The sequence below is a fragment of the Thalassophryne amazonica genome, chromosome 3, assembly GCF_902500255.1.
Source record: "Thalassophryne amazonica chromosome 3, fThaAma1.1, whole genome shotgun sequence".
Taxonomy (NCBI): domain Eukaryota; kingdom Metazoa; phylum Chordata; class Actinopteri; order Batrachoidiformes; family Batrachoididae; genus Thalassophryne; species Thalassophryne amazonica.
In genome coordinates this window covers 39,623,948-39,650,905 of record NC_047105.1, presented here as the reverse complement: position 1 = coordinate 39,650,905, position 26,958 = coordinate 39,623,948, and the positions used below count along the sequence as shown (strand labels likewise).

The following is a 26,958-nucleotide window of genomic DNA, read 5'->3' as shown; positions in this document are numbered from 1 at the left end:
TGTTTTGCTGTCAGCAAAAGGAAGGAGCTAACTGACGGTGCTAAGTCTTCTAACACACACATACGCACACACACACAAAAATAATCCACTACACCATAAACCGTCTGGAAGCACGAATAGCTGTTAAGAGGATAAAGTGAGGATGAAAAGCTAGACAAATTTCTGACGTGATTTTTTCCTAGAGTGAGGAACTACACAAAGTCAGTGCATCACGGCATCACAGACTGTATTGTTAGAATTATTTTTGGACTCCTATTTAAAGTTTGAGTTGGATTCTTGACATCAATGCACACGCGACGAACACCAAAATGTAAGTCCCTTTTCTGTTGTTTATAAATTAATATAATATCAAATGACAAGGATCCATTTTAGCCATTATATAAAACAAATAATGAATGTTTTTACATTCTTTCAATGGAACAAATATTTAATTCGGTGAATTCACCTCTTGAATGGACCATTCCAGATTTCATCTCTTGAAATATTTGTACCATTGAACTCATAAACATTCATTATTTTTGTATATATATATATATATATCATTCTCATTTACTTCAGATATGTACAAAATGTGTTTCCCTTTGATGGCACATGATGGAAACTTCTTACTGTAGCATTTTACACGTAAGTAAGCAAGCGTAAATGTTTGTGGGTTTTCATCCCACCAACCCCCTTCGAGAGTAAAGATCCACTTTTGAAGACATTTAACTTCTTTGAGATTTTCTCTTAAAGGGATTAGGGAAGAGACTGAAGACACTTTTCCCAGAAATTAAAAAAAGTATTTAAAATCTTTGCCTATTTCAATGGGCAGAAACAAACAGAGCAAAGAGTTGATCCATAGTGAACATGAAGCAGTGGTGTCTGCTGCACAACGTGAGGTGGAGAAAGAGAAGTAAAGAGAAGTCAGTGAGATGATGGATTTCCTCTGCTCCCCTTGTTAATCTAAAATCTCTCCTGCTGCAATTTGACCAGCAAAAATAGAACATAGCTGCACTGTGAAAACAAAATTGCAAAAGTAGCCGATACAACTGGTTTAACAACACACATAGAGAATTGTGTCAACCTGATCATGCTTAATAGGCAATACTCGTGGACTCACTAAAATGATTCCACTCAGATTGGAATCTTTCATTTACAGATGAGGACAAAATTATTAGCACCACTATAACTTGGAACTCATTGCCCATTGAGTTGCGCTCGATAAGTACTCTTTCTCTGTTCAAAGCTAAACTAAAAACCTATTTGTTTTGCTTTTAGAGTTGCTTTTAGTACATAGTTTTATTGTGGTTGTTCATTTGTTGTTGAGTTTATGCGTTGATGTGAAGCACTTTGGTTCAGTAGTCACTGTTGTAAAGGGCTATACAAATAAAGTTTGATTGATAAAATTTGCATTTCCTTAAAAAAAAAATCCTAAGTGCTTTTTTAACAGAAGAAGGAATTTTCAACATAGTGTTTCTAAACCTCCTCATTTTATTTTGGATGTTTAAATTATTTTACTTCACAAACAGAAACAAAATAATTTCACAAAATCTACCCAGGGTTAAAATTATTATCCCCCTTAATGAGCCACAGCACAAAACACTCTTGTGCAGTGACATGCTTTCACTTTACAATCCTCAAAGCTTCAAGTAAAAACTGAGGGTTATCATCCAGTGTACACAGAGTATAAAAACGTCAGTCAGGGTTTGAGCTGTCATTTGAGAAAGAATAAAAAGAAATCGGTTTAAAGAAAAAAGAGAAAAAGAATTGCTGATTGTTGATATTGACAATAATCTGATTGCACGTGTTCCTTTCATCAATTTTAGGTTAGCAGCTAAACCGTTTCATGTCAGTGTTATTTCAGGTGCAATAATACTCAATAATTATTATGTTTTCTTGGCACAGTATAATAGCTGCAGCTTTAATGCATGAAGCAAAATGTGCACATAATGCGGTGCAGGCTGTGTGTGGCGGTGCAGTACTCACGGTGCAGGGCTGCTCTGCTCCTCCACAGCCTCCATTGCACACTGCAGTGACCTCTGAAGGGAAAGCAGCTGACTGGACGTCTCTCTCAGCATGAACCGGGTGACAAACTGGCCCAGCACACTGGAGCCCTGGTACTCCTGACATGGACAAACAGAGACATTTATGATGATTCAAGAACTCCCACAAAGCATTTACATGTATTTATAACAGGTCTCAGAACTGCAGTTAAACTGTATAATTAATACTCTCAACGCATACATTTTTATTACCTCTGACAACGACGATGGAGAAGGTTGTTTTCACCCGTTTGTTTGTTTGTCAGTGTTTGTTTGTTTGTTTGTGAAAAGCCTGGAGCCCACAAGATTTCATATATCGTTATGAAATTTTTACTGAAGATTTATATCCTGATAGGCCAGAAGTGATTCAGTTTTTAAGGTCATGGGTCAAAGGCTGAAGTCAGGAAAAACCTTGGAAAATGGGGAAAAAAAATCCCCATCTTTAACAATGAATGAATTTTCAAAAATTCATAACTCTGACAAAAAAGATCAGATTTCTTTCATATATGAGAATCTTATGTAGGATGGTATCCTTTATCAACTGACAAAGTTTGAGCCAGATTATAGATTTTGTAAACACTTACATTTAACGTTGAAAATGTCATTTAATATATATTTTACATTATATCTTAATCAAACATGCCTCAATACTCTCATATTTGAAAAATGATGTGCAGACTGACACTCACTATCACCTGACAAAGTTTGATCCAGATCTGCTCCAGATTATAGATTTTGTAAACACTTACATTTAACGTTGAAAATGCCATTTAATATATATTTTGCATTATATCTTAATCAAACATGCCACAATCACTCTCATATTTGAAAGTGAGGTACATACTGACACTCACTATCACCTGACAAAGTTTGATCCAGATCTGATCCAGATTATAGATTTTGTAAACACTTACATTTAACGTTGAAAATGCCATTTAATATATATTTTACATTATATCTTAATCAAACATGCCACAATCACTCTCATATTTGAAAGTGAGGTGCAGACTGGAACTCACTATCGCCTGACCAAGTCTGATCCGGATGTGATCTGGATTACAGATTTTGTGACCATTTAAATTTAATATTGAAGACCCCATTTATTATATATTTTACATTATTTCTTAATAAAACATGCCACAATCACTCTCATATTTGAAAGTGAGGTGCATACTGGCACTCACTATCGCATGACCAAGTCTGATCCAGATCTGATCTGGATTACAGATTTTGTGACCATTTAAATTTAATGTTGAAAACCCCATTTAATATATATTTTACATTATATCTTAATCAAACATGCCCCAGTCACTCTCATATTTGAAAATGATGTGCAGACTGACACTCACTATCACCTGACAAAGTTTGATCCAGATCTGATGCAGATTATAGATTTTGTAAATACTTACATTTAACGTTGAAAATGCCATTTAATATATATTTTACATTATATCTTAATAAAACATGCTCAATCACTCTCATATTTGAAAGTGAGGTGCAGACTGGCACTCACTATCGCATGACCAAGTCTGATCCAGATCTGATCTGGATTACAGATTTTGTGACCATTTAAATTTAATATTGAAAACTCCATTTAATATATATTTTACATTATATCTTAATCAAACATGCCCCAATCACTCTCATATTTGAAAATGATGTGCAGACTGACACTCACTATCACCTGACAAAGTTTGATCTGGATCTGATCTGGATTGTGGATTTTGTGGACATTTGAATGTAATATTAAAAAGGCCATTTGGTGTACAATTTCCATTATATTTCAATCAAAAGTGCCTCAGTCACTCGTTTTTTTTTTGTTTTTTTTTTACCTCCGCCAACAAAACTGGATGGAGGTTTCAATTTTAAGCCTGTTTGTTTGTCTTCCAGTTATCAGTTGGAAACCAAGTGCCAAAAAGCAATGACAAATTGTGCATAGCAGAGATAACTATTGTTCTGTGAAAACAATCTGAAAAAGAATTCAGAAACTGAAAAAGTTGGAAAAAACCTGACAACAACACAAAACTGATTCAGTTACATGAACTAAATACATACTACTGACATTTGATTGCATCTAATTTAGCTTATGAAAAGCCACTTCTAACAGGACTTTGACCTTGAAATTTTTTTCCAAGGTATAATTTTGTGGCAGAGGTTTGTGCGCTACCAGCACAGTGCTCTAGTAATTATTATAACGCATCCAAGTTCCAAGGAGGAACAATTTTACAAGGAGACATATTTGCTGCTTGTGCTCCCCCAAACACGAATAATGATTCTGCTTTGTCAAAGGAATCTTATTTATGCAATGTGCTAATGAAGTATGTGTGCAGTGGCCCTGTCTAAACACTTATGACAACTAGCTTGTGTTGAAATTGCAACATGGGAATTACGAAGGTCCAGAGCGCTTTGCAAAAGGAAACAGATGCTAACTCACGCTTGTACAACTCTCTGTGGATTTCCCAATTCCAATAGCTTTAAGAAGAGCAGAAGAACAAGGCCAACTAATTAAAACAGGAGGGGTAATTATTTCTCAAGCATCCACTCGCCTCTGCTAACAAACTCTTTTCTATTCCAATCGACTACTACATTATGTTGGCACGGTTGTATAGATTGCATGTTAATCTTAGAGGTAAACACACTGAAAGCATTTGGAACTGCACATGAATAATTACATTTAATAAGACACCTACTGGAAACACGTCTCACAGCTGAGGCAAAATCAGCAACTCTTCTTTCAGATATTTCATCATTCGCCCAAATGTGACAGGCCACATACACCAGGGCAGTGACACGAAACATGCTTGCCAATAATAAATAATCAAGGTAGCACTTTCTAACAAAAAATTCCCTGCAAAGGAACTGTAAATGTGATTTTTCATAAATAATAATTAAATAAATCTAAATTATATTATGCTTTTAAATAACTCAAGACTCTAAGAACCAATCAGCTGGTGTGTTTTCTTGATGGCAACATAATGGGCTATTTCACTTTAATAATTAACATTAAAACTGGAAGTGGGACATATCAAATCAATTCAATTTTATTTATATAGCGCCAAATCACAACAAACAGTTGCCCCAAGGTGCTTTATATTGTAAGGCAAAAGCCATACAATAATTACAGTAAAACCCCAACGGTCAAAACGACCCCCTATGAGCAAGCACTTGGCGACAGTGGGAAGGAAAAACTCCCTTTTAACAGGAAGAAACCTCCAGCAGAACCAGGCTCAGGGAGGGGCAGTCTTCTGCTGGGACTGGTTGGGGCTGAGGGGAGAGAATCAGGAAAAAGACATGCTGTGGAGGGGAGCAGAGATCAATCACCAATGATTAAATGCAGAGTGGTGCATACAGAGCAAAAAGAGAAAGAAACACTCAGTGCATCATGGGAACCCCCCAGCAGTCTAAGTCTATAGCAGCATAACTAAGGGATGGTTCAGGGTCACCTGATCCAGCCCTAACTATAAGCTTTAGCAAAAAGGAAAGTATTAAGCTTAATCTTAAAAGTAGAGAGGGTGTCTGTCTCCCTGATCTGAATTGGGAGCTGGTTCCACAGGAGAGGAGCCTGAAAGCTGAAGGCTCTGCCTCCCATTCTACTCTTACAAACCCTAGGAACTACAAGTAAGCCTGCAGTCTGAGAGTGAAGCGCTCTGTTGGGGTGATATGGTACTATGAGGTCCCTAAGATAAGATGGGACCTGATTATTCAAAACCTTATAAGTAAGAAGAAGAATTTTTAATTCTATTCTGGAATTAACAGGGAGCCAATGAAGAGAAGCCAATATGGGTGAAATATGCTCTCTCCTTCTAGTCCCTGTCAGTACTCTAGCTGCAGCATTTTGAATTAACTGAAGGCTTTTCAGGGAACTTTTAGGACAACCTGATAATAATGAATTACAATAGTCCAGCCTAGAAGAAATAAATGCATGAATTAGCTTTTCAGCATCACTCTGAGACAAGACCTTTCTAATTTTAGAGATACTGCGCAAATGCAAAAAAGCAGTCCTACATATTTGCATAATATGCGCATTGAAGGACATATCCTGATCAAAAATGACTCCAAGATTTCTCACAGTATTACTAGAGGTCAGGGTAATGCCATCCAGAGTAAGGATCTGGATAGACACCATGTTTCTAAGATTTGTGGGGCCAAGTACAATAACTTCAGTTTTATCTGAATTTAAATGCAGGAAATTAGAGGTCAACCATGTCTTTATGTCTGAAAGACATTCCTGTAGTTTAACTAATTGGTGTGTGTCCTCTGGCTTCATGGATAGATAAAGCTGGGTATCATCTGCGTTACAATGAAAATTTAAGCAATGCTTTCTAATAATACTGCCTAAGGGATAAAGTGAATAAAATCAGTCCTAGCACAGAACCTTGTGGAACTCCATAATTAACCTTAGTCTGTGAAGAAGACTCCCCATTTACACATTTACATAGGGCATATAGTGGACATAAAAATTTGGTTTACAAAATGGCGTGCCTGATTGCAATATGGTCAGAGAAGATAGCATTAATGCTAGCCAAAATGTTAGTGTTACCATCAATATTAGCAATACAATTTGATTTATTTATATAGCATCAAATTACAACAGAAGTCTTCTCAAGGTGCTATGCACAAGAAAGGTCTAGACTCCAGACCCTACCCACCCCATGACAGTGATAAAGAAAAACTGCCTCAGGTGATTTTTGATTATCAGGAGAAACCTCAAGCAGAGCAGACTCAGTGGAGAGACCAGCTGCTTTGGCCATAGGAACAAAATCATATCATAGTAGGGATGTCCTGATCCGATCACGTGATTGGAAATCGGGCCCAATCACGTGGTTTCAGACTTGATCGAAATCAGACGTTGCATCCCGATCAGGAATCCGATATAGATTTTATCCTCATTATTTTGATCAGCGCTATTTCAAGCTCATTATTGCAGATTAATGGGCCTTTCACGCGTCGGAAGCGTCAGAGGCGTCAAGAATCGGTCCAAAAAGCATTATTTTCAATGAGACTCGTTGCTTTTTAGAGGTCAGAAGCATCGCATCAAAAGCCGAACTAAAGCGACGTTTCTGACGGGAGCGTGCATTGCTGCTTGTCAGCAGGCTGACGCGGTCAAAGTTCAACCCAATCTTCTTTTTTTTTTATTGAACAAAAGAAAAAAAACATAAGTTCAACCCAATCCAACTTTCGATGCTCTGAGCTGTGACGTAGCTTCGCGCTGTCCAATAGGAACGACACGTCGGACCAAAACATGGAAGACTACTGGCAGAAACCACTGATCTGTACAAAACAGAAACGTGTCAAAGGGCTGCTCATTTATAGAGCGGTTTTCTGAAGAAAAATCCTTGGAAATGTTTTTTTGTTGTTGTTTGTTACCTCAAAATTTCTGATTACTGTTAAAAAAAAAAGTTTAGAACACTTGTAAATAAAATTGCTAAATGAATCAATAAATGGTTCTTTAGAAACCTTTCATCTGTAAATTAAAACCACCTGTTATTTCAGATTAGATCATTTCTTTTTTAGCATAAGGAACCTTGGACATTTATTTTTAGACAAATAAAATAACATAAAAATTTGTACATTTTTTAAGTCTGGTAGATTATTACTTAATTGTTCAAGCTACCTCAAGGAGAAGTGCACTGTTTAAGTGATAAATAATAAAATAAGGTGATTAAAATGAAAATATTATATATTTAGCATTTGTTCATTCAGTTTTTTAAAGTATCGGATCGGGACTCAGTATCGGCAGATACTCAAAATCAGATGACTCGGAATCAGATCGGGGCCAAAAAAACCTGATCGGGACATCCCTAGAACAAAGAGTAACAGAAATGTTGTAGTGCCCACAACAACATCTTCTGCATCTTCTATTACTTTAGGTTTGACTTTTGTGCATCCATATTTGTACTATTCTGCAAAAAGGTTCGGACTGTATTTCTATGGTATTTTTACAAGTGATGCAGACACTGAAAACACTTCACAATGATTCATCCATTCACAAACATGCTGATGCCAGCCAACTGGGGATTAAAGATTTTGCTCTTGGGCTGTCAACAGTGTGCCATGAAGGAGCAGGTTTTCCTCACAATTGATTTTACTGATGAATTCTTCCCAACAACTTCAAGTCCTGATCATCTGTGAACTCACCTGCAAAGGTGACTGGTAGGAAGAAAAACCTGCACAGTGTTTGCCCTTCACTGCTACCTCTGTTTGAGAGCATCTCACCCCTAGAGTGAGCTTCCTGTCTGATAGGGAAATCGAACCAAGGATGTGCTGGTTACAAGCCCACCTCTCTAACCTCCAGACCCCCACATTGACTATACTGATGAAAACGATTGTATTTTCCAGAGTATAAGTTGCAGAATTTTAATAGTTTGGGAGGTCCTGCGATTTATACTCCAGTACGACTTATATACAAAAAAAAAAATCTTAATTATTTATACAGGGCTTTCCCAGGAATCAAAGCACTAAAGAAAAGAAACTCCAATAATAAAATAATAAATGCCAATAGTAAAAGGTCCACTACAACAATGCAGAAAAATCTGAAATTAAAAAAGAAAAAATGCAACTTATACACCTGAAAATGCAGTAATTGTTGCTCAAGTAAGTTTTAAATATAAAATCTCTACAGAACACTGTACGCAGTGTTTTAATGACACTTCATATGGGACCTTCTAACACTGACACGTTCTTGGCAATTGTTACACCTCATTCTAATCCAATTACATTTTTCTGCAAATCTGATTGGTTAATCGTGTGACACAATCAGGCATATAATATCTGTGGAATGGAACAATATATTACACGGGTGGCCAAAGATGTATTTCTGCACGCCCTGACCGGTGTTCTGACGAGATGTGATTACTGTTGAATGTTACTCCCATCCTCTGTGTGCAACTGCGCATACGCAGTATTGTCGGGACGCAGAACTTCTGAGACACACAATTCGTCAGAACATTGCCTGCGTGCTCTGCTAGCTGATAGCGCTGTTAGCTCAGAGTGAGAGAAAGTTGCGTGCTGCCGCCAAAATGGGTGAATTTAAGCTACCGTACGAAAGTATTGATGTAGATTCTGATACAGAATTACGTTTCACATTTGATGGATTTCCACATTTGATGGATTAGTCCGCGCCCTGACCGCTGTTGGAGAGATGACTCGCTGCTTCATATATACGGTTGAAAATATCAATTTTACTGGCTCTGCTAAAGCATCACCGATAAAACTGCCTATTTTCGACCATATATCCCAGCATGAACGTCCAACACATCGTCAGACACAACAGGTTATTCCCTAATTGACATGTCTTCTCTGATACATACCTTGGAGTTATCACTGATTAAATGGAAAAACAGCACTCAGGGTCAAATTCCAGACCCCCCCATCGAAATGTGCAATGCAATGAGTTTAACAACTAATTCAACATAGAATTCAACCAATATATATGTAACGGAGGCCAGCAGGTGTCGCTGTGCAGATGCAGTTAGGAAACCTCACTCCCAACAACTCAAAAGGATTCTCTGGTCACAAGGCCAGAGGCCTGGGTTTTAGCCTTCTGGTTAGAGAGTCTGATTCCCATGCCAAGGATTGTGAGTTTGCGTCCGAGGGGAGCGAATGGGCGGAGTCATAACAACACAACGCAGAGTGCAGCCACTACATATGTAGATAGATGGATATATCACTATATCTCTACAGCTAGATGGATATATTTGTTGAATTCATTTCTTAATTCATTCATTGCCAAATCTTGGCATTGCACCTTTCAGGAGGGCCCGTTGTATTTGCCACCAATAGTCATTTTAATACTTTTTAAATTATGTGCACACAAAAATACCTCTATAACTTGATCTCACTGTAAAGGAGGTGAAAATGCAATAATTAAATTTAGAGAATAAAGCATCAGATAAAGGACTCTCTTACATTAATTGAGGCATTTGGAAAAATCAAACTACTTCACAACTATGAGCAACTCTGCCCAGTTTGTACAAACAGTATTTCACTTCACTTTTGTTAACTCATCAGTTTTGAGAGAACTAAGCGCAGCATTAATTTATCCGTGCAGCCAGTGTCTGTGCTCATGAATCAGCACAACGCTGAGCACATTTACAGCACCTGAGCGTTTTCATGTACAACCCATGGCAAAAATTATGGAATCACCGGCCTCGGAGGATGTTCATTCAGTTGTTTAATTTTGTAGAAAAAAAGCAGATCACAGACATGACACAAAACTAAAGTAATTTCAAATGGCAACTTTCTGGCTTTAAGAAACACTATAAGAAATCAGGAAAAAAATTGTGGCAGTCAGTAACGGTTACTTTTTTAGACCAAGCAGAGGGAAAAAAATATGGAATCACTCAATTCTGAGGAATAAATTATGGAATCATGAAAAACAAAAGAACGCTCCAACACATCACTAGTATTTTGTTGCACCACCTCTGGCTTTTTTAACAGCTTGCAGTCTCTGAGGCATGGACTTAATGAGTGACAAACAGTACTCTTCATCAGTCTGGCTCCAACTTTCTCTGATTGCTGTTGCCAGATCAGCTTTTCAGGTTGGAGCCTTGTCATGGACCATTTTCTTCAACTTCCACCAAAGATTTTCAATTGGATTAAGATCCGGACTATTTACAGGCCATGACATTGACCCTATGTGTCTTTTTGCAAGGAATGTTTTCACAGTTTTTGCTCTATGGCAAGATGCATTATCATCTTGAAAAATGATTTCATCATCCCCAAACATCCTTTCAATTGATGGGATAAGAAAAGTGTCCAAAATATCAACGTAAACTTGTGCATTTATTGATGATGTAATGACAGCCATCTCCCCAGTGCCTTTACCTGACATGCAGCCCCATATCATCAATGACTGTGGAAATTTACATGTTCTCTTCAGGCAGTCATCTTTATAAATCTCATTGGAACGGCACCAAACAAAAGTTCCAGCATCATCATCTTGCCCAATGCAGATTTGAGATTCATCACTGAATATGACTTTCATCCAGTCATCCACAGTCCACGATTGCTTTTCCTTAGCCCATTGTAACCTTGTTTTTTTCTGTTTAGGTGTTAATGATGGCTTTCGTTTAGCTTTTCTGTATGTAAATCCCATTTCCTTTAGGCGGTTTCTTACAGTTCGGTCACAGACATTGACTCCAGTTTCCTCCCATTCATTCCTCATTTGTTTTGTTGTGCATTTTTGATTTTTGAGACATATTGCTTTAAGTTTTCTGTCTTGACGCTTTGATGTCTTCCTTGGTCTACCAGTATGTTTGCCTTTAACAACCTTCCCATGTTGTTTGTATTTGGTCCAGAGTTTAGACACAGCTCACTGTGAACAACAAACATCTTTTGCAACATTGTGTGATGATTTACCCTCTTTTAAGAGTTTGATAATCCTCTCCTTTGTTTCAATTGACATCTCTCGTGTTGGAGCCATGATTCATGTCAGTCCACTTGGTGCAACAGCTCTCCAAGGTGTGATCACTCCTTTTTAGATGCAGACTAACGAGCAGATCTGATTTGATGCCGGTGTTAGTTTTGGGGATGAAAATTTACAGGCTGATTCCATAATTTATTCCTCAGAATTGAGTGAGTCCATATTTTTTTTCCCTCTGCTTGGTCTAAAAAAGTAACCGTTACTGACTGCCACAATTATTTTTCCTGATTTCTTATAGTGTTTCTTAAAGCCAGAAAGCTGCCATTTGAAATGACTTTAGTTTTGTGCCATGTCTGTGTTCTGTTTTTTTTTTTTTCTACAAAATTAAACAACTGAATGAACATCCTCTGAGGCCGGTGATTCCATAATTATTGCCAGGGGTTGTAGCAGGTGGTGCTGCATGCCGAAGGAGAAAGTACAGCAAGAATTGATAGAAACTTAAACTGCCATGACATTTTGAAGGTATCAGAACCAGTGGTACAAAAGGGCTGGACACAAATCTAAAGCTCAGACACTGGACGGATTTTGTCAAAAGGTTTTGCTGAGGTGACAAGCAGGGTTCAGTACACAAAAAGACAGTCCAAAATCAGCAACATTAACAGAATCATGAGGCTAAGGCGTGGTCCAAAAAATGAGCAGGCTGTCATCAAACAGCCAAGCAAAAACAGGTCAAGGAAAATAAAAAGAACAGGGCTGGAAGTAAAGGCATATAGCGCAACGATCTGGCAGGAAAGTGAGAGAAACATGATACTTAAATACAAGGTGTGATGAGCAGGTAATAGAAAACAGGTGTGCAGGAAAGCTCCAGAAGAAGGTGTGGAAAACAGAACAACCACCCACCACCAAGCACCCAAGTGACAGACAAGAGACATCAGACATACAAGGTCTATTAGAAAAGTATCTGACCTTATTATTTTTTTTCAAAAACCATATGGATTTGATTCATATGTTTTTACGTCAGCCAAGCTTGAACCTTCATGCGCATGCGTGAGTTTTTCCACGCCTGTCGGTTGCATCATTCGCCTGTGAGCACGCCTTGTGGGAGGAGTGGTCCACCCCTCTCGTCGTTGTTTCATTGTGACGAAATGGCGGAATGATTTGGGCTTTTTTTCCATCAGAATTTTTCAGAAACTGTTAGAGACAAGCAGCTGGAAACCATTTGAAAAATTTATCTGGCTTTCGGTGAAAATTTTACAGGCTTCACAGACAATAAGGAGTGTTACTATAGCTTTAAGGACGCCCCACAATGGCGCACGGCACGCCGCGTTCCAGGCCGCCATCGAGAGGCAGAAAACACCACATCATTTCTAAACAGATGGCTGTGTGGAGCTGGGACCGTCGTGAGCAATTTCTCTGGTTATCACAAGAGCTGGACATCAGCCATTTTCCGGCAGATTTCACTTTTAACAAGAGATTTTGTCATGGAAAGCCGCGCGGAGGCTTCGCTCATCAGGACTGATTCGCTGATCGAGCGAGACAAAGGAACACCTCCGTTTCGGAGTGCCAGGGGACAAGTTGGGACATGCCTATCTCGGCTTTCAATGCTTACCAGCACAGTGAGTATAAGAGAAATTGTGGAGAGCTGGGACTGGCACTCCGAAACGGAGGTGTTCCTTTGTCTCGCTCGATCAGTGAATCGGTCCTGACGCGCGAAGCCTCCGCGCGGCTTTCCATGACAAAATCTCTTGTTAAAAGTGAAATCTGCCGGAAAATGGCTGATGTCCAGCTCTTGTGATAACCAGAGAAATTTCACACGACGGTCCCAGCTCCACACAGCCATCCGTTTAGAAATGATGTGGTGGTTTCTGCCTCTTGATGGCGGCTCGGAGCACGGCGCGCCATGCACCATTGTGGGGTGTCCTTAAAGCTGTAGTAACACTCCTTATTCTCTGTGAAGCCCATAAAATTTTCACCGAAAGCCAGATAAATTTTTCGAATGGTTTCCAGCTGCTTGTCTCTAACAGTTTCTGAAAAAATTCTGATGGAAAAAAAGCCCAAATCATTCCGCAATTTCCTCGCAATGAAACAACGACGAGAGGGGTGGACCACTCCTCCCACAAGGCGTGCTCACAGGTGAATGACGCAACCGACAGACGTGGAAAAACTCACGCATGCGCACGAAGGTTCAAGCTTGGCTGACGTAAAAACATATGAATCAAATCCATATGGTTTTTGAAAAAAATAATGAGGTCGGATACTTTTCTAATAGACCTCGTACAAGCCCCAAGCAGAAAAGTAACAGACCAAAATCCACAATCCTGACAGAAGTAAAGCAGACATCAGTTCGTACCTCTTTAGTTTTATCCATTGCCTTTAAAATGGCAACATTCAGGCCTTCAAGAGCTGCAAGGACATTGAGATACTCCCCCAGGTGCTGTGAAAAATAATCTAACAGGAGACAGGAAACAGTCAGTGACATCACAAGAACAAGTGCTCAGACGTGTGCCGATAGAAAACATCTTCAAAGTCCAACAACTATACGACATGAGGAAAAAAACAAAAAAGGTAACACTTTATGTTAAGGGTGCATGAATTATCATGAATTCATGCATGAATATTTCATCAACTATGAATCATTAACAGGAGATAAAAGTCTTTTGTTGGATCCTCCATTTAGGGATAGACCGATAATCGGTCTGGGTTAGGTGCATTGGAAACTTTATAATTGTCCGGGTCTCCCATCCAAAAGAGAACTCGATCTCAATGGGACTAACCTGGTAAAATAAAATTAAATTCCATCGGCAGGGCCGTTCGGCCGATTATTGGCCGGCCAATTATCAGCCAGCCAATAATCACAGCACTGAACAATAACAAACCACATTAATCTGCACTTTTCAAAGTTCTTGTGCAATATCATTCCATAGTTGTACATAATTCTTGTTTTACATTTTACTTTTTGTCCACATTTTATTTTAGTTGAACAAATATAATTTATTTTGTTAAATTTCATTATCTTTTATTTGGCTAACAATTACTCGCACCTCGGAAAAGCACCTTTTGGAGTTGCACTCAAATCTTGTTGCAATGTAAATTACAATGACAATAAAGGTGATTCTGATTCTGATGGTCGACCGATAATCAGCCTAGCTGATAATCGGTTTTTCCCTGAGATAATGTATATAGGTCATATATGAATTCAAGCATGATTTCATAATCCCCTTATCACAAAATGAATGAAAATCATAATTAGTTTTTGGTTTATGAAGTCTTATCATAGAGGAAGATGGGAGACAAGTGAGAGTTTTACAAACTGATGTAGATTCCCTCTAGAATTGGCTGAAAAATGTGCACAGAATGATTGAAAGCAACAAAATGGGTCCGTGTACTTGGTGATGAGCGACTCGAGACAAGAAAGAGAAACACATCATATGTATCACAGGTATTTCACAAATATTAATGGTTGTTGTCCGTTAGTTGCTTCTGTCTTGTTTTGTTTTTTGTTGGTTTGTTACAGTAAATACTGACACGCATTAGTTCAAGAAGATAAGTGTATGGGCTGTTTTAAGAATGTTGACTCCACTTGGAGCGATGAGGGAATTTAGCTGCAAGCAATGGACTCAGATACCACTACAGTTTTGGTGTTGTTAGATCTCAGTGCTGCATTTGATACCGTGGATCATCATATTTTGCTCAATAGGTTGGAGAATTTTTTGGGATTACTGGAAGTGCCCTTGCCTGGTTGATGTCATATCTGTCCAGTCGTTCTCAATGTGTCTTGTATAATGGCACTACCTCTGACCTTGCTGACATGAGATTTGGGGTTCCACAGGGATCTGTTTTAGGCCCCTTGCTTTTCTCCCTGTATGTGGCACCCCTTGGGCGTATACTGCGGAGTTTTGGTACTGCCTTTCATTGTTATGCTGATGATACTCAGTTGTACATGCCGATAACTGGAGGACTGTCTTCTATCAGTGAGAAGTTGGATGTCTAGTAACGTCCTACTTTTAAACTTTGATAAGACTGAAATGATGGTTCTTGGTCTAGCGAGACATCAGCATCAGTTTGACCAGCTGGCGCCCAGCCTGGGTTCATGTGTCATACATCATACGGACAAGATGAGGAACCTTGGGGTAATTTTTGATCCCACGTTGTCTTTTGACCTCCACATCAGGGATGTTACTAGGACTGCTTTTTTCCATCTGAGAAATATAGTGAGGATCCGCCCCATCCTGTCCATGGCTGACGCTGAGACCCTGATTCATGCTTTTGTTTCTTCTAGACTAGATTATTGTAATGTTCTATTTTCAGTGTTACCACAGTCCAGCAGTAGGGGTCTTCAGCTGGTTCAGAATGCTGCTGCCAGACTTCTGACACATAGCAGAAGGTCTGAACATATCGCCCCCATTTTGGCATCTTTGCACTGGCTCCCTGTCTCTGTGAGAGCAGATTTTAAGGTTTTGTTATTGACTTAAAAGGTTGTTCATGGACTGGCGCCATCTTATCTGGCTGATCTGGTGGAACTCTACGTGCTTTGCGGTCACAGGATGCAGGACTTCTGTGTTCCCAGGGTGAAGAAAAAGTCAGCAGATCAAAGAGCCTTTTTGTATCGTGCACCCACCCTGTGGAACAGTCTTTCTGCGACCGTGAGGCAGTCTGAGTCTGTGGACATTTTTAAGTCAAGACTCAAAACCTATTTTTATTCTCTTTCTTAAGGATAGTTTTTATTTTTATCTGTTTTATTCTTTTACTTCTGTTTTTATTTATGTATTTGAATTTTGTTATTCATTTTTAATTATTTATTCAATTTTTTGTTGACTTGTTTTATGTAAGGCGCCTTGAGACGGCTTTTGCTGTGATTTGGCGCATTATAAGCTAATTTAATTAATTAATTAAATTAATTAAAATTAACTGACTTAATTAGTTGAGGCTACAAATGATTTAGCCATTGCAACACAGTGTTACATATTTTCATGTCATAGTCACAAATGATTCAAAAAGACAAATCACAGCAAACGTCACCCCATGGTGCTACACACGAGCAGGTTTCAAACCTTAAGCACCCCTTGATCTAGCACATTGGTGATAGTGGTGAGGGAAAATTCTATCTGGCATATTTTGATTATAGGAAGAAACCTCAAGCAGACCGGGATCAGTGGGGTGGCCATCTGCTTTGGCCACACTAATGAAATATATTAAAACAACACAGAATTGTCAGAACATGCAGTGATGTAAATGCTGCAGCTGAGCAACCACATACAGTCCAGTGTTTACAATGACAGCCTGAAAGGATAAAACTGAAACGAAGAACAGAGTCCAGGCCGCACCAATCTGCAATTGCACAGAAATTAAGACACTCGCCGTCTCCAACTCCAACTAAAATGTTGCTCCTATCCTCCACAAAGTGCTCCCAATCAAGTGCAATCTATGGATTTGTGTTGCGCAACATGTATTTCGAATAAAAAGTGCAATATAGCATGAAAAATAAACCAAACTGGAAACTCAAACTTGATGTTTGACTTTGAACTGACAACTTTCCGTTTTCAAGACAGGTGACCTACTGCAGGACCTTTTAAAAAAAAAACTGCATTTTATACTCCAGAAATTGTGGTACATAACTGAAACAATCTTGTGTAGGTAACAAAATTTACCTGTGTTATTATTAACAGCACAGTGGCACATTGGTAATTCCCCTGCTTTATATATTGTACAGTGGCACTTTATATTTATTTATTGTACTGTGTAGCACTTTTTTCCTGAAATGTGTGTTGCTCTTCACAAATCCGTAGATCATTTGTGCCTGACATAAAAATATGTAACACTATGTTGCCATATTTAAATCATCATAAAAGCTACATTATTATGTAAAATTTGTGTTCTCAAGTTCAGTCATCTTAAAATTTTAAGGCAGTGTGAACTAGCTTTTTAAAGTTATCACAAAGAGCCTCTTATTTAAAGTATATGAGGGAAGACTAAGAAGTTTTGAGCCTGGCCTACAAAAAGTAGGTCGTGCTTCAAGATTTCTTGAGATTATGTGAGATTTTGACTCACTGGATTTCTCAGATTGCAAAAGATGGAAAATTAGACTCTAGTTTTTCTGGGTCAAAAATATTTTTTCATAAGATTTTTTAAAAGAGAAAATATATTATATAAAATATAAAATATTCACATTTGGGTCGTTTATTAATAACAAGTCAATACAGTGAACAATAAAAGGCCAGTGCCCTAAAATCTACTAGAAATGGAACAATCTGTGATAGACCATTTCCCTTGACATCGGACTGAAAAAAAATACAATTCCCATTCAATAAATTATGCATGTTTATTCTGGGTAATACTGGTATTTACAGGTCTCTGCCCTATTTCTTCACTTTATCGAGGCCAACCCACACGCACTTACATCCTAAAAGTATTTCTTTTTTAAAAAACAGGCCAACAGAACTGTCATTTCTTTCCATATGGCTGCAGAATGAAAAGCTGTGCTCTTGGAATGAGGATACTTTTTAATAAAATAAATAAACTTTACAGAAAAACACTCGAGAGGGTGATTTTATTTGATTTTTTCCATGCAGTCGGCAGCCTTGCAGATACAAAAGTTCTGTGACACATTCTAATAAACTCACAAACCTGATAACTTGTCGGTGTCCAGATTGCTGCAGGGAAGAACATAAGAGGAGATGAGTGGGGATAGATCGAGAATGTTAATTAGAAAAATGTGAAGACATGCTGCACTTTGTTTCTGTGACGCTAAAGTGTGAGAACATTTGTATTTCTGCACCTTAGTACAGCATATATAAGACTCATATGGCAAAAATCAATAAAACTGAACAAAAGTGATGCACTTACAGTCTGTGTTATAATGTAGGTTTATGTTTAAAATGTGTTAATGCATATGTGGTCGTGAATGTGTTCATCTGTGTTGTTAAAATGTTAAAATCAGTGTGATTTTGACAGAAAAATGTCACGCTATCTCTTGCTCATATAATGGTTTAATAAAAGCAGGAACATCATTGTATGAAAGCTTCCCTGTTGTTGCAACGAATGGCATTAAGGTTATTTTCATCATCAGGACCAAAATTTAAATGAGGCTTATTAATGCTTTGTGTTACAAGAAAAACAATAATCAACATATTTCATTTTCCACTCACATTTTTATATTAAAGTGAGTTCCAGTGCATCTCTTTTCAGGGCTGCTACTTTCACTCCATTGAATCCTTTTTTTCTACTTTAAATGAAAGCACCCATACTTGTCACCAAATCAGCTAATTCATTACCATTTCCTATTTTATGATTTTGGACAGCTTTCACTGCCATGTTACGGTGGCTCAGAGAGGCCACAACACTTCCAAATTAAGAAAACACATGCAAATACAGAAAACACAAATACAAAATCAAGTAATCAAATATTTCTGATGTCCGCCAATCCGGATCACCTCCAAAATTCTTCCATGCCTTAATATCTATCTGCGGTACGAATTTGGTGAGAAACCATGAAGTAGTTTTGACGTTAAGCTTCAAAGCTTATATAAAGTGAAACTTGAACCAGAATCTGGATCCAGATCTGAATCCGCTCCAAAATTTAATGGAGTTTTCCATGGCATAATATCTATCTGTGGTGAAAATTTTGTCAAAATCCGTGCAGTAGTTTTGACGTAAACCTGCTACAACTAAATAAACGCAGATGATTTTACTACTTCCTTGGAGGATGTGAAAAGATAAAAATCTACAGCATGGGTAACCATTTTATTTGATAAGGTTTCTCCTGCAGATTTACAGAACACAAGCAGAAAAACACTTTTGCATTACAAATCGTGACTAAAGGAGGTTTCTGCTGGAGGACTGGTAACGTCCCATATGGTCTACTCCCAGTTCGTCTGTACCTGATTTTCACAGTTTTCCTATTTCGTCTACCTTTGTCTAAAAATGCAGTTTTTTAATTATTTTATTATGTTTATTTTTCACTGTTTGTATCATAAATGACAACAACACATGTTTTTATATTTATAATATTTATTTCACATGTTAATACACGTTATTTCACAGTTTACAAGCCACACAGGGTCCATAAAGTCAGCTACTGACAGCTTTCCAGTGACAATTTTTTCCCGGAGATGCTTAACAACATATTATTACAAAATTTCATGTGGCAATATCACTCTTCTTTGATTTATTTAGAAGTTCAACACTCTTGGGTAGTAGACAAACTAGGAGTAGACAATATGGGAATAGTGGTCAAAATGAGTGCAGACAAAATGGGGGTAGACCAAACGGGAATTTTTCCTAGGATGAAGTGGGAATTTCAGGGGAGGTGAAATGCATGTACACCAAATGGGAATTAGCCGGAGGATTACCTTCTTGGTTTTTTGTTTGTATGTTTGTTGCTGTTATCAATGTGTTGGAGGAAAAGAAATGAGTTATTGCTGTGTAGCAGTAGGCGGGGTTTAGCAAGGTTGACTGAGTCAGATCTGATATAACACCTGGTGGAGGTGTGGCTGTCGGACTCACCTGCTTATATGAGTCATACCTGTGAGGAGTTTTAGGTGGCATCGCAGAGATGGTAGAATTCAAAGGATGCTAAGAATACCATTGCTACTATATAAGAGGAAGCGACTGAGTCTACACACACCACAGTGGATTCTATACGCAGTTCCACCTTGACAAACACCTGGAAGATGCTGCTAGGGGTGTGTCCAGGTGGGGAGAGAGAGGGTCGCAGAGGACGACAGACAGAACAGGCAGTGACTCAGCCACACACACACCCCACCAACAGCTAGGTGAGACCTACTCATGAAGGTAAAGAGCAGGTCACTCCCACGGTAGATGCCACACATATGGAGAGACTTTAAGTCACGGGCTGGCTATGCCTAGGGTGGGCCGATAAAATTCAGACAATAGCTTAGGGCCCCTTCACACACAGTATGAATGTGGTCAAATTGCGCATGAAGTGTGGACAAAGCAGGAATTGTATGCAACGTGTAAAATCGTAGCTGCTGACAGTGCCTCGTACACCTGTTGCTACAACTATTTGCACACACCAGCGGGTGAAAGACAGAGTGTGTGCTGTGTGAGCCCATCGAACCCTCTCGCAGCAGGTGTCGGCCAAATTCCAACTGACGCACTTAGAAAATGTGTGGCCATTCACGCTGTTAGCATGACAACAGTCAGCAGATGATCACTGTCTGAGCTGGATGTGAAATCTGTCTAAGTGCCCCATGACTGTGGAGTTGCAGAGTGTACATGTGGCATGCCAGAGTGTCGGCTCCCCCCACAACATGTGTGTGTGTGTGTGTGTGTTTTGCGCGGTCCCCCTGCTCCTCCCAACAAATTTATGCATGTAGTTCGCACGCCCGACCTGCAGGCGAGGCACTTCTTATCTGATCACAGAGTAAAACCTTGGTCTGTGCGCTGACAGGACAGGGGGCGTGGCTGGCTGTCAACAGCTGTTGAGACATCTCTGGTCCTGGACATCACAGCTGCAGAACACGTCCCATGTTTTGATGGATGTGTGCATGTGTGCTTGCTGTCATCACGTGGAAATACATATGCATCACATCAAAAATGTAATGCATTTTGTGACAGTATCACAAAAAAAGAGTGAGACTGGGCTGCCCTATGTTTAGTATAAACTGCCCCTGTCCTTTCTATTTATTTTATTTACTTAATATTTTTTTATATTGTTTGCAGGCATTGAATGCAGGAATAGATTATATGAACAAATTAAATTAAGTTGACTACAGAGAACATGAAAACCTATCTTGGGTTCATACTGTCTGCAATGAAATAAAAGTCAAAGTAAATGCTTCCATATTGTTCCAATGTTTTCTGATTTAGGTTGGAATGTTGACCGACCCAGGCAGGTTTTGCAAGTGTTTAGCCATTAGATCTCGGTTCTTACAAAATCACTCTAAGCTTTAAAGCTTGTCGAGATGACCGATGGAGTGCCACATTTGTGAGAGGCACAATTTGTTAAAGGCATTTAACAAATTTACTGATGTTGAAAGGTTTTGAGTTTTTTTGGTAATCAAGAAACATGGTTATCTAACCCATCCCTCAGTTTTTTTTAATACATTACATGATTCAAAGTAATGATTAAAATGAATTTACATGAGCACACAAAAGAACTTAGCCAGTGTAGAAAACCCATCTCCTAGCTTTGTGCACGTTGCGCTATAATTTGTGCATACAGGCCTGTAGCTCATGAATATAAATGTGCAATTTACCAAAAATAATTAAACCAAAACACTCGAGGAAAAGGGAAAATATTAATGAGCGAAATTGCTATGCAAGAATAGTCTGCCTTTTCAAGCTTTTGCTTTCTTGCATGTTCTCATTTAGTTTTGGCAGTGGGGTTAGGGGGTGTGGGGTGGTGGTGGTGGTGGTGGTGGGGAGGGTTCTTGCCGAATGGCTTCATTGCTTTATTTTAAAATCACTAAGGGCCCTTGGGCAAATTCCTTAATCCCCTAGTTGCTCCCGACGTGTAGTGAGCGTGTTGTATGGCAGCAGCCTGACATCGGGGTGAATGTGAGGCATTATTGTAAAGCACTTTGAGTGTCTGATGCAGATGGAAAAGCGCTATATAAATGCAGTCCATTTACCATTTGCAATTAATGAGGATCAGCTGTTGATGTGTCTATAGTGTGGTCCACAGGTTCAAGGGAATGGGGATATCGACATCATTCAGACTGCTGAAATTTAGCTGCAGTTCTGTAAGTAACTGAAGACTTTCCAGCGCTAAGCCTTTTAGCCAAGAACTTAAAAGGAACCCATTAATTCTGCCCCTAGCTCTTGATGTTCAGGGTACTTTCCTACTTCTTTCTATCTTTAATAGGCACAATTTAATTCAGATGAAAACGTCTTTCAAACAGTATATGAAAGTCAAAGTTCAAGATTGAAACCCACTTATTCTGTCGTCCATCTATGGAGTAGAAAAGCTCCTGTAGCTCCTCGGTAGTCAGGATACTGTCCGCAAAGTAGGCATTGAATTCTTCAAATGAAAGCTTGCCATCATCTGAAATACAGGACATACAGTCGTTATAGACAAATTTATGAAATGCATAATATGAACCTAATGGCCCAGGAAACATATAAGCACAAAGAAAGTTAACCCTCAATTTTAAAAGACCTGATATGTTATGATTATGATAAATGGTTTTATTTTAGAGCGTAGTTGACAGGATTAGAGTAAAGGTCAGATTCATACATACATGAGTCAGGAAGCAGGATGAACTTCGTGTCAAGTCAAGCTGAGTAGCAGTAGTTGTGCATTGCCTTATCCCTCTTAGTTTAGGGCAGGGGTTTTCAAAGTATGGGAGAGTGAGCCCCCTCCACAGAGAACAAATAGATAGTGCCCCCCCCCCCCAAAAAAACTGACATGCATGCACAGTTTCAACATCTTTGTGTGTGTTTTTTATTCTTTTACACATCTTAAACACATTTTAAATATATCTGTGTGTGTATATCTGTATATGCATTTACACATTTTACAGCCTTTGTAAACATTTTAAACATGTTTTAAATGTTTCTGTGTAGGCTCTCAGTTGTCCAGGTGGTTTCCATAGTAGAGAAGCTTGAATCTTCGACTGGACTGGGTTGCTTGACGCGAGGACGTCTCGCTTCAAATCGCAGAAGCTTCCTCAGCTAAAATTCTTGCTCTGGTGGTCTGACTTCTGTCTTGACTCTTGTAGAGAAGAATAATCAAGAAGTCACAAAAGCTGGAGTTTTAAACCTAACTAGCCCCTCCTACAGAGAGGCAGACTGCTATAGGCCAGTGACTAAACAATAGCTCTAATTAGCACCTATTGTGCTCTAGTTAGCACCCTCCTAATGACAGGGCAGCTGTCCCTCCTAATGATGGGACGGACCCTCTCCTAATGGCTCCCTTGACGACTCTGCTGATGACGTGAATGACTCATTACCATGAACAAAAGACTGAAACGGCTTTGACCTGAGTACCCCATTGTAAACAGGGGATAAAGTGTGTCTCAGACCCCCTCCCCGGTTAAGGCTGGGTTTCAAACGTTTCACAAAGAATGCCTCCTTGACCCCTCTCTCAAACCATTTCTTCTCTCTGGCTAATATTTTAACTTCCTTGTCCTCAAATGTGTGGTTAGTGTCTTTAAGGTGGAGATGAACTGCAGACTGAGGTCCACTGGCGCCCTCTCTGCGGTGCTGGTATAGCCTTTTGTGTAAAGGTTGCTTAGTCTCACCTATGTAGTGCGCGGTATATAAGAATCACGCTGACTAGCAGTCTGTCTGCCTGTCCACAAAGTCTTGTAAATGCAACTCCTCCTACACCAGATGGCAGTTTTCAGTGAAAGTTCACAACACACCATATGAAGATGTGCATGAAAGAAAATAAGCCTGGTCTGACATCATCAAGGGGAGATATTTGAACGTCTGCACTTAATGCATAATGTTACACGATTGTATCTTCTCTAGAGAGCTCCATGTACTACAACTGAGAGACGTACAAGACATTCCAGCAATGACTATTTTAGCGCGTTGGGCGGGGTGGAGTGTGGGGTGTTCTTGCTCACTGATATCTAATTTGTACTGTTGTTTCTACTACATTCAATCAAGAATCAGAGGTATGCAGTCACAACACAAAAAGTGCATTTTAAATCAGAGCAAATATTAGCATAATACGTAGCTTTTGCATAAATCAACAAGCAAAGCTAAAATTTAAAAAACATCCTGTGCAGAAATATCAGAGTAAAATGGAAGAAAGTACAGACTACAAGTTCAATTTTTCCCAAATTCTGTTCAGTCTAATTAAGTGCCGAGCACAGCTTGTTGTGACAGACAGTGTACATAAAAAAAAAAATCAAGAGCACAGCTGAAGATAAATATCTTGGTTGTCATCTGTTGAAGAAGTGTTTGGTTGGTTCCTCCCCGCCAACCTCCCAAGTCTACTATCAATCTGTCTGCTGGCACAGACACAGATCAGTTCAAGACTGAAGTCAGCAGTTAGCCTGCCAGACAGAAACTTCACGATGTTTAATCCTCATAAAAGTGTCCAAACCTGCAGATAGGCTTATGCTCATGTGGGGCATCCCAGAGTCCTAACGGGCAGTCATCAATCACAAACATATTAGACAGCATGAGTTACTCAGAACCTGGAAAATTGAAAATAAATTGAAAATACTGATACGAGGGGAGTTTCTCTGTGAGTATTTATTGAATCATGATGACAGAATTGTCCAAGACAGTTATATAACTTCAGAAAGGGTAAAAAATAAAAAAATAAAGCCCCAAACTCATTGCGTTTTTGTGGCATTAGTGTGGGAGCTGTCAGAGGTGACGTATTATTTGTATTCAGTGACAGCATGGCTGTTGCCGTCAAGACCCGATTGAGCAATCTACTCTAATAATGGCTCACAGAGACAATTTAAAATAACAGCAATTTAATACCCCAGTTCCGGTTGGCTGATTGAAACCAGTTTTATTTGTTATTATCTATCGTCCACCTGGTCGTTACTGTGAGTTTCTCTGTGAATTTTCAGACCTTTTGTCTGACTTAGTGCTTCGCTCAGATAAGATAATTATAGTGGGCGATTTTAACATCCACACAGATGCTGAGAATGACAGCCTCAACACTGCATTTAATCTATTATTAGACTCAACTGGCTTTGCTCAAAATGTAAATGAGGCCGCCCACCACTTTAATCATATCTTAGATCTTGTTCTGACTTATGGTATGGAAATTGAAGACTTAACAGTATTCCCTGAAAACTCCCTTCTGTCTGATCATTTCTTAATAACATTTACATTTACTCTGATGGCCTACCCAGCAGTGGGGAATAGGTTTCATTACACTAGAAGTCTTTCAGAAAGCACTGTAACTAGGTTTAAGGATATGATTCCTTCTTTATGTTCTCTAATGCCATATACCAACACAGTGCAGAGTAGCTACCTAAACTCTGTAAGTGAGATAGAGTATCTCGTCAATAGTTTTACATCCTCATTGAAGACAACTTTGGATGCTGTAGCTCCTCTGAAAAAGAGAGCTTTAAATCAGAAGTGCCTGACTCTGTGGTATAACTCACAAACTCGCAGCTTAAAGCAGATAACCTGTAAGTTGGAGAGGAAATGGCATCTCACTAATTTAGAAGATCTTCACTTAGCCTGGAAAAAGAGTCTGTTGCTCTATAAAAAAAAAAAGCCCTCCGTAAAGCTAGGACATCTTACTACTCATCACTAATTGAAGAAAATAAGAACAACCCCAGGTTTCTTTTCAGCACTGTAGCCAGGCTGACAAAGAGTCAGAGCTCTATTGAGCCAAGTATTCCTTTAACTTTAACTAGTAATGACTTCATGATTTTCTTTGCTAATAAAATTTTAACTATTAGAGAAAAAATTACTCATAACCATCCCAAAGACGTATCGTTATCTTTGGCTGCTTTCAGTGATGCCGGTATTTGGTTAGACTCTTTCTCTCCGATTGTTCTGTCTGAGTTATTTTCATTAGTTACTTCATCCAAACCATCAACATGTCTATTAGACCCCATTCCTACCAGGCTGCTCAAGGAAGCCCTACCATTATTTAATGCTTCGATCTTAAATATGATCAATCTATCTTTATTAGTTGACTATGTACCACAGGCTTTTAAGGTGGCAGTAATTAAACCATTACTTAAAAGCCATCACTTGACCCAGCTATCTTAGCTAATTATAGGCCAATCTCCAACCTTCCTTTTCTCTCAAATTTTTGAAAGGGTAGTTGTAAAACAGCTAACTGATCATCTGCAGAGGAATGGTCTATTTGAAGAGTTTGTCAGGTTTTAGAATTCATCATAGTACAGAAACAGCATTAGTGAAGGTTACAAATGATCTTCTTATGGCCTCAGACAGTGGACTCATCTCTGTGCTTGTTCTGTTAGACCTCAGTGCTGCTTTTGATACTGTTGACCATAAAATTTTATTACAGAGATTAGAGCATGCCATAGGTATTAAAGGCACTGCGCTGCGTTGGTTTGAATCATATTTATCTAATAGATTACAATTTGTTCATGTAAATGGGGAATCTTCTTCACAGACTAAGGTTAATTATGGAGTTCCACAAGGTTAGAAATCTTAGAAACATGGTGTCTAACCAGATCCTTACTCTGGATGGCATTACCCTGACCTCTAGTAATACTGTGAGAAATGTTGGAGTCATTGTTGATCAGGATATGTCATTCAATGTGCATATTAAACAAATATGTAGGACTGCTTTTTTGCATTTACGCAATATCTCTAAAATTAGAAAGGTCTTGTCTCAGAGTGATGCTAAAAAACTAATTCATGCATTTATTTCCTCTAGGCTGGACTATTGTAATTCATTATTATCAGGTTCTCCTAAAAGTTCCCTGAAAAGCCTTCAGTTAATTCAAAATGCTGCAGGTAGAGTACTAACGGGGACTAGAAGGAGAGAGCATATCTCACCCATATTGGCCTCTCTTCATTGGCTTCCTGTTAATTCTAGAATAGAATTTAAAATTCTTCTTCTTACTTATAAGGTTTTGAATAATCAGGTCCCATCTTATCTTAGGGACCTCATAGTACCATATCACCCCAATAGAGCGCTTCGCTCTGACT

At 38.9% G+C, this 26,958-nt stretch overlaps 1 protein-coding gene across 1 annotated transcript in view; it reads right to left on the bottom strand.

Moving 5' to 3' along the window:
- The window catches only part of necab3 (N-terminal EF-hand calcium binding protein 3), a 155,758-nt gene that overhangs the window by 81,031 nt on the left and 47,769 nt on the right, over positions 1-26,958 (bottom strand). Inside the window, exons 3-6 of the mRNA XM_034166078.1 lie at positions 22,282-22,390; positions 18,010-18,035; positions 13,736-13,833; positions 1,966-2,102 (exon numbers count right to left, since the gene is read on the bottom strand). Of these exons, the coding sequence (XP_034021969.1) occupies positions 1,966-2,102; positions 13,736-13,833; positions 18,010-18,035; positions 22,282-22,390 (370 nt within the window). The remainder of the gene's footprint in view (positions 1-1,965; positions 2,103-13,735; positions 13,834-18,009; positions 18,036-22,281; positions 22,391-26,958) is intronic.